General features: G+C 49.0%; 1 protein-coding gene across 1 annotated transcript in view; it reads right to left on the bottom strand.

Annotated features, from left to right (window-relative positions):
* Positions 1-16,938, bottom strand: part of MED13 (mediator complex subunit 13) — a 1,552,815-nt gene that overhangs the window by 58,061 nt on the left and 1,477,816 nt on the right. Inside the window, exon 29 of the mRNA XM_085649419.1 lies at positions 11,646-11,746. Within this exon, the coding sequence (XP_085505545.1) occupies positions 11,646-11,746 (101 nt within the window). The remainder of the gene's footprint in view (positions 1-11,645; positions 11,747-16,938) is intronic.

The raw sequence follows: 16,938 nt of genomic DNA, 5'->3' as shown, positions 1-16,938 counted from the left end.
GGAGGTTAGTCCTCACAGCCGCTGCAGGGAGCTCCAGGTGTAGGGCCTCGGCAGCCCTGCGCAGCACCACAGACTAAGTTGCACCCTCCTCCGTAGCCACGGAAGGAGGAGAGATGAAGCCAGTGTCAGGCGAAGTGTCGAGGCCACTGGCATCCCCCAGCTCGTCTGCCCAGTCCGGACTTAACTGGCACTGCTGTGCCAGAGGGTCCTCAGCAACCTGCCAGTCCTCCCCTTCATCCGTCTCCTGGTAAACAGGCAGAAAGGACGGAGACGGGTTGTAGATGAAATGCTCATCTATCGGTGTCAGAAACGGCGCCGGGCGACGCCGGACCGGGGCTGAAACTAGGCACCATAGTGATCGGCGCAGGCGGAGGGGTCGTAAGGTCAACCGGCGTCGACAGGGATCCAAGCCTGGATCCCACAGGGACCTGCGGCATCGGGACCGAAGTCGTCGCCGGGGCCGAAGCCGCCGGCTCGCTAGGACCCCCAGTCGGGCCTGCGGAGCCCGGAGGCGCACCTGCAGGCCTCAACGGTGGAACGAGACTCCTCATGGCCACGAAGAAGTCCCGAATCTCGCCCGGAGTAGCGTGAGGCCCAGGGACCGGAAGGTATGGGGCCGGAGGAGACTTCTGCAGAGCCGCGCGGGTGGTGCCACCCGAACCCTCGGCCGAGTTGCTCAACCATCGAGGGGAGTCAGAAGAGCGATGTCGCTTCTTCGACTTCTTACTGTGCCTCGACTTACCTGAATGCGAGGACTTCGAGACCGGCGAGCGGTGATGACTCCGGCTCCGCAACCGGTCCCTTGATCTCCTCCTCGACCGGGACCTCGAGCGACGCGGAGCTGACTGCCGGATCTCTAGGAGCTTGCAGGACCGCTCCAGTCTAGCCTTCGAGGTAAAGGCCCGGCAGTCGGGGCACGACTTGACATCATGGTCGGCCCCAAGGCAGTAGAGACACCGATGGTGGGGGTCGGTAACCGTCATCAGTCAGTGAGAGGCATCACACGGCTTGAACCCAGGCATCCCTACCGGCACCAGGAGTCGAAGTCGACTCGAAAAGGGAGACAAAAAATGTCCAAAAAGTTAGTCAAAAAGTGACTAAGGGTATGCTCTTCCCTGATCTGCGCTTACTGGCGCGTAAAAAAGAAGAACTGACGTCAGCGCGCGAGGGCAGCATCTAAGTACTCCGACGACGGAGTCGCAGACGACGCCTAACAACGCGCAAGGATACTGCGGACAAAAAAGAAATTTGGATCCAGCCTGACGCCTGGGGATATTCTAAGGTAAGGAATCTAAGGTAAGGAATCTAACTAATCTGTTTCTTTCAGATAACTCTGGTACTTCAGTATCCACAGCTGGGGTGGATCTCCAACCTTCTATGTGCCAAAAGGGTTTCTCATAATCCACTGGGAAGGGTCTTTAAACTTTCAAATTGCAACGCAAGTCTCCCATTGAATTGTATGTAGCACGCAGTCGTGTTCACACACTGCACCCATCCTCCGTGGGGTCCCTTCTTACTCACATTGTGTGCTTTCTTGGGGTCCCAGCAATTCTACATCCTCTAGACAAGGTCTTGACTCGAGTCGTGGTTCTTATACCACTATTTTAGTATATGGTTTGGTCTCCCCTGGAGCCCACTGTGTATTAGTGCTACTTACGATTGTTTCTGTGCTACAGTATTGTGTGCTTTGTGTTTATTTGCGTGTAGCAGATACTGTGAGGTATTTAAGGTGTGTTATAATACGAAATGCATATCTGTTTAACTACTGTGTAGTTCTTTCATTTAACCAAGACAATAAGGTTGCATTCTGGTAAAGTAAGCTGCTTAACATTCCTTCAAGACTAAGCCTAAAGGCTGCTCTCCACAGCTACCACTTTGATAGCTTTTTAAGGTTATCTTTGACCTCTTAAATCACCATTAAGGGTTGTTTGGACTTGTGCAAGGTGCCCACTTTAATTAGTGGAAATCATATATCAGGTCAACTGCTCACAATGGTGGAGACACTTGTAAACAGATGAGGTAGATGCTTAATACTATGAGAGGAACATCTGACAGCTGGAAAGGTAGCTGATGAAAATGATATCTAATGTACAGCTTTATGTGTGAGAAGGTGCATTCACTGCTTTCGAGAACCCCAAGGCAGGGAGCCAAGTTTATAGTCTTTTCCACATTCTAGCCAGCTAACCTGGCCAAGCACCTGTTGCTTATTCCTGCCTGGTGGTTCACAACAGATGATTCAGTTTGTATTAACTAAGTGTCAAATGGAAGAGAAGGCAAGTCAGAGTGAAATTGGAACAGGATTCTTCAAAAGGGTGATGCCACCCAACACCTCTGCCTTTGGAGCCATTGTGGAATAGAACAGGCTAGCAACTGGGAACAAGTTTAGCGATAATAGTTTCTCAATCACGAAAAACAACTGCTTCTACCTAGCTGAAAATGGAGGATTCTGTCTCCAAGAAATGTTGAGCAGCCGATATAGTATTTGGATTTGCACCATTCTGAAGGGCAATCCAAAAACACAGAACTGGCCCTTCTCTTTCATAGAGAACAAGATGCTGGCACAAGTATTAAAAGAGAACACAATCAAATTCCATTAAAGAATGTGTTAATTTCTAGAGGGCGAGGGAGTAACATGGTGGTACTAGGTAAGCTTGTGTGCCATCACTCTTTAGCAGTAACTGGTATCCTTAGAGTGGTGAAAATACACTGATTCTCACCTTGGTGGCCGGGGATAATGTTCAGGCTGAATAATGTGATGAGGGAATCTAGGACATCTCTACAGATAATCCAAACAATAAATGAAGGAATATGATACTTACCAGTATGCATCTGTTCTTGGCATGTAGAGCTGCAGATCTACACACTTTTGCATAGATCGCCATCTGGTGTTGGGCCCGGATGTTTGCAGTTTGATTTTCCTCTTGGAAAGTCTTTGGAAGTCACGAGGTCGGGGACTCCTCCCTTGGATCGTATTGCGCATGGGCTTCGGCTCCATCCTCAGATTGTTTTTTGCCAACAGAGAAAGATGGAGCGTAGTAATAACAGTGAAGAAACCCATGTGTGATGTATCTAAATAAGATAGACTGGAACAGATACAGGTAGCCGGGTGGGCGTTGTAGGAAGGTGGATATCTGACTATAGATACCCCCATCTTTTTGCATAGTGTCTAGCTGGTTTTTCGACTTAGTTGGCCTGAGATCCTGCCATTCAGGGTATCAGGCTGTCTGCTCTCTCTTTAAAATGGACTCCATGTACCCTAGGTACATACACAATTGGTAAGGATCACCTTATTGGACCCTGTACAGTGTACCCTAGGTACCCAGGGCATAGGTGTACCCTAGGCCTCCCAGGGGCTGCAGCATGTATTATGCCACCCCTGGTCTGGCCTTCCAATCAGACACAACTGGCTGATCACTCAGCTGGGGCAAGGTCGTGTAATCACCCCTTGCTTAAGATATAGTATACCTATATCTACCCTTAATATAGACACATGTGTACCTATCAGCCACTCCTATGGCAGGTCTTAACAATCCTGGAGGCAGAGTGCTTGGTAACATGTGAGATGGTGCTCTAGCATGAGCTGAGCCTGTCTGCAGCTTTCGGAACCATGTCCTTATAGCTGTTCTATGATATAGCCTACCATATACTATTAAAGTGCCTTATAATCTTAAACGGTTATGGTAACTATGGTTTGGCTTTATCAAAACATGTCGTTAAGGTGTCTAACACTTTGGAATAACACCCCCATACCATTTCTGGTGATGAGGATATTATTCCTCCCTTCTAGAGGGAGAGACATGTTAAAATCCTACTTTGCTGTTTAACTCTAACCAAAGCCTCAGCATCACAAAATGGATGCTGCTGCCACAGACACGAGTCTGACCTCCTGCTGCTGGGAGTGATCCTGGCAAGGGAGGCCTGGACAATAGGTTTCCTGCTTGGGGAGGTGCTAGCACCTCCCCAGACAGACTTTAGTGTATTGGGGCAGGGAGGGCTGAAAGGAATGAGACATGCCTGGGGCACACAAGGTGTCCCATGCATAGTCCAGTTCAAACCGGTGCTGGGGCACTCCAGCCCCAGTCCTGGCTCGAAACTGGACAAATGGAAGGGGGTGTAACCACCCCCCTCCCAGGTCCCACCCATAAGGCGTGACCTAGGAGGCAACCCAGCCCCCCAGATTAGTATAAGTGTGGTAGCTGGGCCCCAGGAGATTAGATTATCGTGAACCTGCAACTTGAACAGAAACTCTGGACCTTCGACGAAAGAAGAAGACTGAAGAATCTCCCTTGTGGCCAAGGAGTGGCTAACCTGTGCAAACAGGCACCATCAAGAGACTACCCTTTGCTGAAGTTCTACGAGGGACCGACTGCAGAGCCCGACCAGAGCCTTGACTTCCAGACTTCTCCGACCCTGATCCACATCCACAGCCGAGCTGAGATCCGTGGAGGCGACGAGAGACGTGGGACCGGCTACCTGGGAAAAGTGGCGAGTATCTTCCAGCGCAGCTTCTGAGGCACCCTCGAAGTTGTGCACCGGGGATTGAGAAGTCCCAACCCCAAGCACCATCTGCACCGAAGATCAGCCCCCCACACTCCACGAGTCCTGCGTGGGGCCCTTCTGCATTTTCCTGCTTGCCGCGCCTGTCTGGTTGCTTGCCCGTTGGCTAGCGGCCTCTGTGACGACACACCTTGAAATCTTCACTGCTGGTTTGGCTCCTCCAGGCTGGCTCCCGCTTCTTTGCAAAAGAGAAGCACCCCAGACCTTCCTGGTCTGCACCAGAAGCAAGTACTCCGTTCTTCGTGGGTTCCGCTTGCCAAGGCTTGGTGAGTCCTAGTTCGACTTAGACGCCGCCGACAGCAAGAGCCTTTGTGGGACAGCTCGCCTCCTGGTCCTGGTCGTCCTCGACGTCTCCCGTGGCTGCAGCGACAAGCTTCACCCTTCACCAGCAATCTTCACGACATCGCCTGGTTCCTTCCTGGTTCCACGTGGTCACTGGCTAGTGACCTTGACTCTGACCCTTCTGCTTGTAGGTACCCTTCCTTCTTGATCCCGGCCTTGGGATCCACCGGACACTCTTCACTGACTGCCTGTCAGCAACTTTCCTTCAGGCATCCATAGAAGTCCACGACGAAACCCGACGCAAGTTCACACCTATGCACCCGCAGCCCGTGGGCTAGGTAACTTGGGTACTTCGGTGCTCACAAGGGTATTGACTATCCTAGGGTCTAGTTTCCGAGTCTCGACTCTCTAGCTGCTTCAGAAGCGTCCTTAAACTGCTTAATTCTAAACTGTACTATTTCTATCGATTATACGCATTACGCCTGAGTGTTTCCACTCTGCACCTGAATCCCGTGGGCCTCCCACTTCCTAACTGTTGGTAGTGTAGTGTAGCCCCAGCGATTCCCTAGGCCTAGGCCTATCCTATTTCCGTGACAGTGGTCCTTGTACCACTTCTTTAGTATATGGTTTGCGTGGCCCCTAGGGCCTAACTGTATTACTTACCTGTGTGACTTAATATATGCTTAAATAAGACTGTGTTGTACTTACCTCGAATCTCATAAAGAGTGCTGAGGGTTTGACTAGAATAAATACACTTTATTTTATATATATATATCTGTTGTGGTGTCCTTTCATTTGGTATTCAAGGGATTATATATGGTATCACAGCTGGCTTCACATGCCATACAGAGTTTAGCCTAAGACTGCTCTTGTCCATGCTACCACTAGGATAGCTGGTCTATAAGGTTGACTTTACAACCAATCACCATAAGGGTTGTTTGGACTGATATAAGGTGTACACTAGAACTAGTGACATCATACATCAGGCCAACTGCTCACAGGCGTGTGTAGATCTGCAGCTCTACATGCCAAGAACAGATGCATACTGGTAAGTAGCATATTCCGTTCGAGGCATATGAGCTGCAGATTACACACTTTTGCATAGACTATATAGCAGTTCCCAACCTTAGCGGCGACCACCGGTACCTGTTGCAGTGGTTTGAAATAGTGTTTTTAGTACAGCCTGGCCCACACTAGCTTGTTGCTTGGTTTGCACATCTACACAGTAATGTTTAGTGAAAGTTTGCGGTGTTGACCATGTAGCTGCTTTGCAGATATCATCTAATGAGATGTTCCCTAGGAAAGCCATAGAAGCCCCTATCTTTCGTGTAGAGTGGGCTTTAGGGGGAACGGATAGCGTTCGTTTTGCTTTGTGGTAGCAAATCTGTATGCATTTTACAATCCAAGAGACAAATAGTTGTTTGGTCTTTCTGAAAGGTTGTGTTCTTTGGATATAATAAAGTAAGGCTCGTTTAACATCTAGCGTGTGTAGAGCCCTTTCTGCAACAGTTTGAGGTTGCGAGAAAAATACTGGTAATTCTACAGATTGGTTTAGATGAAAAGGGGAAATGACTTTAGGTAGGAATTTTGGGTTAGTACGGAGAACAACCTTGTTCTGGTGTATTTAGAGAAAAGGTTCTTGTATGGTAAGTGCTTGTATCTCACTGACCCTTCTAAGGGAAGTGATGGCTACAAGAAAAGCTGTTTTCCATGTGAGAAATTGCAGTTCACATTTATGCAAAGGTTCGAAGGGCGGTCCCATTAGCCTTGTGAGAACTATATTTAAGTTCCACACAGGTGAGGGTGGTACTCTGGGGGGGAATTATTCTTTTGAGGCCTTTCATGAAGGCTTTAATGGCAGGTACTCTGAAAAGTGTTGGGTACTGTCTGTTTTGTAGGTAAGCGGCAATTGCTTCGAGGTGTAGCCGAATGGAGGTATATGCTAGGTTACACCTTTGTAGATGGAGTAAGTAGCATATGATGTGTTGTATAGACACGTCTAGAGGATTGATTGTGTTCTGGCAATAAACAACAAATCTTTTCCACTTGGCAGCGTAGCAGGCTCTAGTGGTAGGGCGTCTAGCTTCTCTGATGACGTTCATACAGTCAGGGGGAAGGTTAAGGTATCCGAATTCTAGGATCTCAGGAGCCAGACCGCAAGGTTGAGCTGAGCTGGGTACAGGTGCCTGATCTCTCCATGGTTCTGGGTTAGGAGGCATGGCGAGAGGTGTAGCTTTTGGTGTGGTACTACCGAGAGTACGAGCAGTGTGGTGTACCACGGTTGTCTGGCCCATGTTGGAGCTACTAGGATCAGTGTGAGGGAATGCTGTTGTAGCTTTCGCACCACTAATGGAATTAGTGGGAGAGGTGGAAAGACGCACGCAAATTTGCCTGACCAGTTCATCCATATCGCATTGCCTTTGAACAATGGGTGTGGGTATCTGGCGGCGAAGCTTGGACATTTGTTTTCGTGGGTGGCGAAGAGGTCTATGTGCGGATGTCCCCACATCTGAAAGAACGGGTGAAGAACCTGTGGGTGAAGTTCCCACTCGTGGATCTGCTGCGTCCGTCTGCTGAGCAGATCTGCCATGGTGTTTTGGACTCCTGGTACATGCTGGGCCAGGAGAAATGTTTTGTGTGGAATTGCCCATCTCCATATGCTCTGTGCTAGTTGAGAGAGCTGTGGAGAGTGTGTGCCGCCTTGTTTTTGAACGTAGTACATGGCCGTCATATTGTCTGTGAGAATGAGGACTGCCTTGCCTAAAATCTGTGTTTGAAAGGATTTTAGGGCTAGAAAGATTGCCAGTAACTCCAGATGGTTGATATGGAGTGACTTTTGTTGCGGCGTCCATGTGCCCTGCACTGTGAGGTGTAATAGATGAGCTCCCCAGCCGGAGAGCGATGCGTCTGTTAGTTATTTGTGGAACCGGGTCCAGGAACGGTCGACCTCACCAGATCTGTCAGTTGCCCCTGGGCCCGGTTCCATCGGCGCGCTAACCACTCTTGGAGTGGACGCATCTGGAGTCTTGCGTGAGGCACTATGAAAATGCAAGAGGCCATCATCCCTATCAGTTGCATAAACACTCTTGCTGGAAGGGAGTGTTGAGGTATGGATCTTTGACGCAAAGCCTGAATGCTTGCAATCCTGGCCGGATTGGGGTAGGCTATGGCTTTTGAGGTGTCTATGATGGCACCGAGGTATTGCTTTATGTGGGATGGTGTTAGCTGGGACTTTTGGTGGTTCCAAGTAGTTGGATTGTAGTGGCGGTGTGGTGTACACATTGTTTGTAGGACGTGGCTTTTATCAGCCAGTCGTCCAATTATGGGAAGACGTGAATGTGCTGTCTTCTGAGGTGTGCCGCCACTACCGCTAGGCACTTGGTGAATACCCTTGGTGCTGTTGTGACCCCAAATGGGAGCACCTTGAACTGGTAGTGATGCCCGTCCACTACAAATCTGAGGTACTTTCTGTGAGCATGGTGTACCGGAATGTGAAAGTATGCGTCTTTCAAGTCCAGTGTGGTGAGAAAGTCATTCTGGGAGAGGAGCGGAAGTACCTGCTGAAGCGTTACCATGTGAACATGGTCTGAATGTATATATGTGTTTAGGGGCCAGAGATCTAGAATAGGTCGTAGAGTCTCGTCCCTCTTTGGTATTAGAAAATATCGGGAGTAGACCCCTAAATTTTGCTGATTGGCGGCAACTTGTTCTATTGCCTGTTTTTGTAGGAGGGAGATTACCTCCTGTTTTAGTAATGTGGAATGTTCTTGTGACATTGGGAGTTGCCTGGGTGGAATGTTTGGTGGGGTAGATGTCAATTCTAGGCAGTACAATGAGCGAATGATTTGGGTCACCCATTTGTCTGAGGTGATGGTCTCCCAGACCTGAAGGAAATTTTGTAGTCTGCCCCCGACCGGAGTGGGATGGTCTGGAGGGAGCGGGGGGGAAGTCATTGGGTAGGCGGTGTGGCAGAGCGGGCGGTATTTGTTTTGCCTCTGCCTTTATTGTTATTGCCCCTATATCTGCCTCTTTGATAACCCCTTGTGAAGGTGGACTGATCAGGGGATTTGTAGGAAGTGGACGCACTAGTCGTACCCCGAAAGGAAGAGCGGCGAAAGGAGTGCCTAGGAGGGTGTGACTGCAGGGCTCCCATAGATTTTGCCATATCAGTGTCCTCCTTCATTTTCTCGAGGGCCTCATCTACCTTTGGGCCGAATAGGTGTTCTTGGTCAAAGGGATGATTTAGGATGAAGCCTGTACCTCAGGTTTGAAACCTGATACTCTCAGCCAAGCATGGCGACGGAGGAGGACGCTAGTGTTAATGGCCCTAGAGGCTGTGTCTGCTGCATCTAAGGCACAGCGTGTGGAGGTGTTAGTTATAGTCTTACCCTCTTGAATTAATTCATTGGCCCTATTTTTGTATCTTTCTGGGAGGTGGTGCATTATGGTTTCTAATTCATCATAATGCGCCCCATCGTATCTGGCCAATAGCGCTTGAGTATTGGCGATACGCCATATATTGGCTGCCTGTGACGCAGTGCGCTTTCCTGACGCGTCCAGTAGCTTTGACTCTGTCAGGTGGTGGTGCTTCGCCTGACGCCTGGGAGTTTGACCTCTTCCGTGCAGTGGAAACCACTAGGGAATCTAGTGGCGCTGGCCCTTTGATATAGGTAGGATCTGTGGGGGCAGCTTTGTACTTTTTTTTCTATGCGTGGGTTAATGACCCTAGCCCTGACTGGGTCCTTAAAAACCTCTGGCGCATGTTTTAACACCCCCTTGAGCATAGGTAGTATGGAGGTAGACCTATGTGCGGTATCAAAGGTGTCGAGGAGGAAATCCTCCTCTACTGGGTCAGTGTGTAGCTCTACCCCATGATAATGTGCCGCCCTCTGAAGTAGGTGGTGGAAACCTAATGAGTCTTCCGGTGGAGATGGCCTGGAAGGGTAAAGGTCATCTTGTGGGACGTCTGGAATATCTGGATTATTGTAGTTGTCCCATGGGTCTGGGGATCCTGTAGGGGTGGGGTCTTGGGGCACATCCCCTGGATCGTAATATGGGTCCCCCTGATCATCATCGTCTGGAGACGGGGTCGGAGAGCGATGAGGTGGGGATGGAGAAGGCGGAGGGGGCGGATGTGGAGAGGGTGGAGGAGGTGGGGAAGGCATTCTGAAAGGGGAGGTAGCAGAGTCCTTCCTCTTTGGAGGTGGAGGCGGAGCCGGTTTGTCCAAATGTCTCTTTTTAGAAGAGTGTGCCAAATGTCAAGTTTTTGGATCCTTGGTAAGAGTCTTTTGCAAGGGATCCGGTGTAAACAGTTCCTGTGACAATGTTTGTTCCGTCGGCGCCGAAGGTTTCGGGGCCGATGACTTTTTAGGCTGGTCCGTGCCGTGCTTAGCACTGGGTTTGGGAACCTCCGTTTTCTTGGTCGGCGCCAAGGTGGGCTTCGGCGTGGAAGTGTCGGTGCCGAGGGCCTTATGGGGTTTGGTCGGTACCGAAGATGGCGTCTGTACCGAAAGGCTGGGTTTCGACACCGAGGACTTCGGTGCGGAGCTCGGTGTCGAGGTAGAGGCCGGTTTCTTTTTCGGTGTCGAAGTGTGTTTCTCGGCACCGCTGGAGGGCTGGCTCGAGCCAGAGCCGCCGGAAGGTTTATTTGGCTTCTTTACCGGGCCCGAAGGTGGGGTGTGTGAAGCAGTGTCTCTGGTCTTGCCTAGGCCCGGAGGCAAAGGCGTGACCGAAGCCTTTTTGGGTGTGGGCGCGGGTGTGGGAGGGAGTATAGTACTCACGACCCTCTGCGCCGGGGTGATGTCCTCCACATCGGAGTCGTCGGCTTTGGAAGCACTGACGAGGTCCTCTTCGGTGTGCTGCTGTCCCGGATCTTCGACGTCGTCCCCGAAGATATCGACTGGAACGGAGGTCGAGGAGTGCGCCATGTTTCGTCTGGCTCTTCGATCTCGAATAGTCTTTTTCGATCTGAAAGACTTGCAGGCCGGACAGTCTGGAGCCTCGTGTTCAGGGGAGAGGCAGAGGTTGCTCACCTCATGAAGATCGGTGTGGGGGAATTTGGACCCACATCGAGGGCACTTCTTGAAAGGAGTTCTTTCCATCAGCCGGGACTGGAGATTGGGTAGGCCCGAAGGCCGCCGTCGACGACTGGAATCGAAGATGTGTCGAAGAGAAGGTGATTGAGGAGATCTGGATCTGAACAATACTGCGATAAGCGAGGATTCCGCTTCGATCGTCGAACTGGAAATGTTCGGAACCGGAGCGCGAAGTATTACATCCGAGCCCGATGGCGGAAAAAAACAATCTGAGGATGGAGCCGAAGCCTATGCGCAATACGATCCAAGGGAGGAGTCACCGACCTCGTGACTGCCAAAGACTTTCCAAGAGGAAAAACAAACTGCAAAGATCCGGGCCCAACACCAAATGGCGATCTATGCACAAGTGTGTAATCTGCAGCTCATATGCCTCGAACATAAGTTTTTAGACCACATATTGGAATGGTGACGCAAGTAAAAAGAGGGCACAAGCAGTAGCTATTTTCAATATCAGTGTTGAAATCCTGATAGGGATAGTGTTTTCCAAGCAAGTGATACCTACTGTAGCAATACTGTGAAGTATACCAAAGGTCACTGATCATTTTACTGACTAGAAAGGTTGGCATTACCAAATTGGGTGAATAATGCATTCAAACAGCTCTTTATTTTACAAAGAGTTATGAGAATTCAAATCAATATTAAGAAATGTTAATTTGAAAAAATAACTACAGTCATTATGCAGGAGCGAACAGTGGTTACCCAAGCAACTACCTGAGAACATCTGAAGTCTGATTGGAGTCGAGAGGGTGGGAGTGTTTAATATGAAGCAGCTCGTCTGATTGCACTGAAGGCACATGGAGGTGCAAAGATGCCTAAAAAGAAAACAAAAAAAAGTTTTGCATGAATGAGGAAGCAATTACTTTGCATTAATGATTCCTGAAATATATGCCTGAAAGAATTCTGAATATCATTGACAATCAGAAACATAAAATTAAACTCTAAATTTGGGTAAATGGCAGAAAATATTCAGGTTTGCCCAACAGACCGTAAATATGAGATTAATAGAAAATGTAGGGACAGAGGCATGTATGTCAATAGCCAATATCCCTCCTTAGGCTCCTGCCCAGCCACTTCACACACAAAGGATAAAGGAACCCTAACAATCAGTCCACACGAACTCCCTTTCTAGGCTTGACAACTGACCTCCCCTTGATGAAGTGAGGGTCTGAACTCACACCAAATGGAAACATCCAACGTTTTTTTTAAATACATTACCTTCTACAAGCTTAACAAACTTCATTGAGAGGACAGTCTAAATATTAAGGGGAACCCGCAAATATAGATAACATGCTCAGCATATGCAGATTACATCATTTTATAAACCCATTCATCTAAATCCTTATTAGTATTTTATTTTACATAATCAGTTTGAGTCTTGATTCTTACAAAATGAACTAAATACTGATCAATTTGAAACTATTCCCTAAATATACTTTAAGAGATATAAGATAAGCTGGTTTTACCTTTGAATAGCTATTAAATATTAAAGGATCTGATTTTCTAGCTTATGTTACTAACAAACAAGTTATTTACCTTCAGTAATGCTTTCCCCGTAGAGCCAATAGCTGCAGATTCATCACAGTGTGAATTTCTCCAGGCACAAGAATGTATCAGGAATCTTTCCCAACCATTCCCTCACACATAGACAGGTGGCGTTGAGCGGTAAGCAGTCCATCCATCCCGGACATGTCGGGTCACTATATGTGCACCACCTCCGTGCCCTGACGTCAGTTTCTGATCTCTATCTGTGGTGACAAATTTGCAGCGACTGAAATCAAGTTATGGCAGTGGGCAGACTCTAGGTCATAATCTTATTAATGGCAGATAGGAGTCCATTAGCAGCAGACATCTAACTTGTCCAAGCATACACCATAAATCGAGTTGGTTAATGGATTCCTGGCTGCCACAATGGCACCAACAAATTCTGGAGGAAGATCGAAATCCATCAATGGTCACTACTCATGCATGGAGGTGTAGGTTGTTTAGGCTTGGGTGCAGGACCTTGCTCTACTGCTGCAACAAGAGATTCTCCACACAGGGCAGCTGAATGCATGCCCGAGGCCAGAAGTTCCAGGTACCACACTCTTCTCACCCAGTTAGGAGCCACTAGGGTGACTTGGGCCTAGTAACTCCTGATCTTTTACAGTACCCTGGTAGACTTTTCTGTTCCTCCCTCTTCTGCCCAGAGTTCTGAACCCCAGTGTAGGCGTCTTCCGGAGAGTACTACCTTGAGAACTCAGACACGCAAAACCTTCAACACTGCGTGTTCTCGGTGGTGGTGGTGTTGAATTGATCAAGCCAGGGTTGTTCTTATTGGTGGAAGACAGCTTATATCACCTCTGAGTGCAACTGCCATTCGTGATCTGCTAGCCAACAGCGAGTTAGTATGCCCATGGCATTCAAAGATGTTGCCAAGTGTTGCGCGATGAGGAATATGCGTTCAGCTACTTTGAGACAGTGCTTCTTGGCACAAAGCCCTCAACCCCACACAGCAGTGTTGTGGTACCATATAGTGGCCGTGTTGTCTGTGAGCACCTATAACTGTCCCTGCATTGATAGTCAGGAGGAAAGCTTTGAGTGCCAAGCAGATGCCTCACTACTCCAACAAGTTGATGTGGAGGGGAGTTGCTGCCTGTGAATTTTAAGATCTCTTCCAGATCACTTCCCCAATCCAGTAACGATGCATCAGTCATGACAGTTCTGGGTGGGGTTGGGAGAGAGGTACAGCTGCAGTCAAGCAGCCATCACTTCAGGACTTTTGCAGCCTCCTTTGACACCTGGATTCAATCTGATAGATTCCCTTCATGCGGAGTCCACTGAGATTTCAGAACAAACTGCAGAGCCCGCATGTGCTACCTGGTGTGGTACACAAACAGGGTAAAGAGGCAAGAAGACTCAAAGTCAACATCACAGAGATCTAGGCTGCAGGCTGAAAGATCAGGGTCATAGCCAAAATTTCCTGGGCTTGTCGAGGTGGAGGTGGATGGATGGCTTAAAAGCGCACCTTATTTAGGGTGGCTTCAGTGAATGGATACTCATGTTAATGAGTCAGGTGTGACTTTGGCACATTGATGGAAACTCCCAAAAATTTCAACAGGTTGGCCGACGTCAGAAGGTAGTTTACAACTGTTGGAGCTGAGCTAAACATTCAGACATGGGAAGAAAGAAATGGTGGAGTGTATCTATTTTGGATGATCTGGAGCACTCCCTGATGAAAGTTACCTACCTTTGGTAACGATATATCTGGTAGAGATACCGTCTAGCCGGAGATTCCTTAACTTAGAATATATTCCCAAACATCAGACTGGAGCCGGAAAATCTTTTTTCCCCAGCAATACCTCTGCACGCCTGAAGGTGGAGTCGCCCAGCTCCGTCCTGATGTAATCAACAGAAGTGACGTCAATGGAGCCATAAAAGCCCCTCCCGGTGTGCTGACGTCAGTTTTCTACAGGAAACTTTTTCGCGCCACAACTCGGAGCCATGTAAAAAACTGCGATAGCATGGTAACAGTGTGTGTCAAAAAAGCAAAATTGTTGAAACAAAAACGATAAGTAACATGAAATTGAGAGTCAAATCATTTGGAATGAGAAACAATATGAAGTTGAAAAAGCATCCAGTACTCGGAGGGAATGAAGGGAGCTCATAGAGCACTTGGTGCAAGCAAGGGCCCAACAAATTGCCAAGTCGTGCCCCACTGCAAAGGGGGTAGCGGCTGCAGCACAAAAGATATGACAAGCCAGGCACAGCTTGTCACCACAGGAGGAAAATAAAAAGAACCACAACATCGAAGCAACATGTTGCAAGACAAGTGAGTAGAAGTGAACGACCACCAGAAAGTTCACTACACACCCTCCAGAGATTGAACCCAACCAACTGCCATAGAAAGTAGGCAGCATAGGCGTGGGTGGTGGGAGGGAATACAAAACAGAATAACTCCACGTGTGAAGAACACTGGTGGAGCAACATGAGAAGGCAGTGAAATGTGTAGACCTTAACCACCTAAAAACGTGGACGGAGAGGAGAGCCAAAGGGCGCCAAAGGAAGGGGCGAGAAGACGCCACCAACCAAACACTGGAACGGAGGGGAGGCCAAAAGGCCCCACGCAGGAGAACACACCCTACCCCACGCCACCGGAAGACCAAGGCCACCAGAAAGAAGGGGGGGAGGGGGGGGGGGGGGGGGGGGAGAAGGGTAGGGGGCGCTAGGTGGAAAAACACCATATGAAAAGGTCTTCACAGATCGGGGAGGATTGCCGGGCATTAAGGAATCTGCAGCTAGACTATCTCTACCAGATATATCGTTACAGAAGGTAAGTAACTCTTCCATCTGATAGAGAAATCTAGCCGCAGATTCCTTAACTTAGAATAGATACCAAAGCCATACCCCCATAGGAGGAGGGTCTGCGAACCAACCACCAAGTTCCAGGAGAACATATCCGTCAAAAAGCTGGCGAAACACGGTGGGAAGCGCAAAATGCCAGGGCAACTGACAGTAGACCCAGGAAACTCCGTAAGGGACATGAACAAGGGACGGCAAAGACACCAAAATCCGACGAGGGACAGTGTGAGACCTCTCTTGCCCAGACAGAGACGAAAGGGAATACAGAACTAGAAAGATTAGTGCCAACGTAAGAAACAATGCAGTGCCTCCTTCAAAGAAGGATCCCAGTACCGGTCCTTATGATCCATGAGGAACGAAGCCCCAAAGGGGCAAAACAACATGACAATGGTAGAACATGCCGTCTGAACATACATCAGAGAGGATGCCAAAATGAAACAAGGGACAGTCCGAAGACTGTCCGGCCAAGAACAGGAGCCGCAACAGGAGGCCTGTGTTTGTAAGAAAAAACACACATCAAATGTGTACCCCCTAGGACATGACAACAGTAGCAGGGCCGAACCCAGAGTCTAGCGCCAACAGAGACAGAGGATCCACCATTGAGCAAAAGCTCAGTAGGTAGGCATGCAGCCAAACGTACCAAAAGGTACCTTTGTGACCAGGAAAACAGAGGACTCTATCCCGAAGGAGAGAGTGAGCAAGAAGGCCTGATACTAGGGCAAAAAGAAACTAGTATGCAAGCACCCCTGTGGCGTGTAGGACCTACGACATATACACAAAGAGACAGGAATGTTGCCACACATATGTGATGTGACAAAACCCTAAACCGGGGAGTCGCCCAATAGGTACCACTGTACCGGTGTGCGGCATAACAGGCACACAACGCAGAAAAGACAACAGTTGCCCGACGGGGAAGAAACCTGGTCTCCCGTGAGGCAGGCGGAAACAGACCACGATACTGACAGTAAAGGATTGAGAGAAGGCACAGACAGAAGCCTGTCACCAAAAGCATACACAGCCATAGACCGACACCACATACCAAAAGAAGAATGTTGAGAAGAATACATGCACAGTAATGCTACCTAAAGAATCAGCTGTGCCAGAATGGAAGTAAGAACCCACACCCAGAAAAACAGCTGGGGTGGAGCACAGATCTGGTAGCAGAAAGTTATAGACAAGAGCCACTCCTTGAAGAACTAAGAAATATGCACAGGGCACGAACGGAAAAAGCCAGACCCCTTGTCCTGCAAGAAGCAAGGGACCGGAGACCCAGCTAGAGAAGTGGGGTAGGAGTCAACAAACAGCCGAGACAGAGCCGGCAGGAACTCCCCTTGCCTTAGGCAAGAACCCGGACATTGCTTGAGCCACAAGAACAGACTTAGAGCACAACCTGTATGCACCAATACGGCAAGTATTCACACAATACAGAAGAGACTGTTTCGGAACAGAGGAAACTGCCCCCCAAGGGGCACATGTTCACCTGTAGACAGGCAAGACGGGCACAGCGATGCTGCAAGAACACGCCAGGAAAGAACAGGCGTGACAAAACCCCAACGAAACAGCAGGGAAGGACGCCCCTACGGAGGCAGGGATGTAGTACGAACCAACCGAAGACAACCAATTGTAACCCCCGGAGAGAAACCAACCCCATGGATCTCACCAGAGG

This window comes from Triturus cristatus, chromosome 3_2, assembly GCF_964204655.1.
Source record: "Triturus cristatus chromosome 3_2, aTriCri1.1, whole genome shotgun sequence".
Classification (NCBI taxonomy): domain Eukaryota; kingdom Metazoa; phylum Chordata; class Amphibia; order Caudata; family Salamandridae; genus Triturus; species Triturus cristatus.
This window is presented reverse-complemented; position numbering and strand designations above follow the sequence as displayed.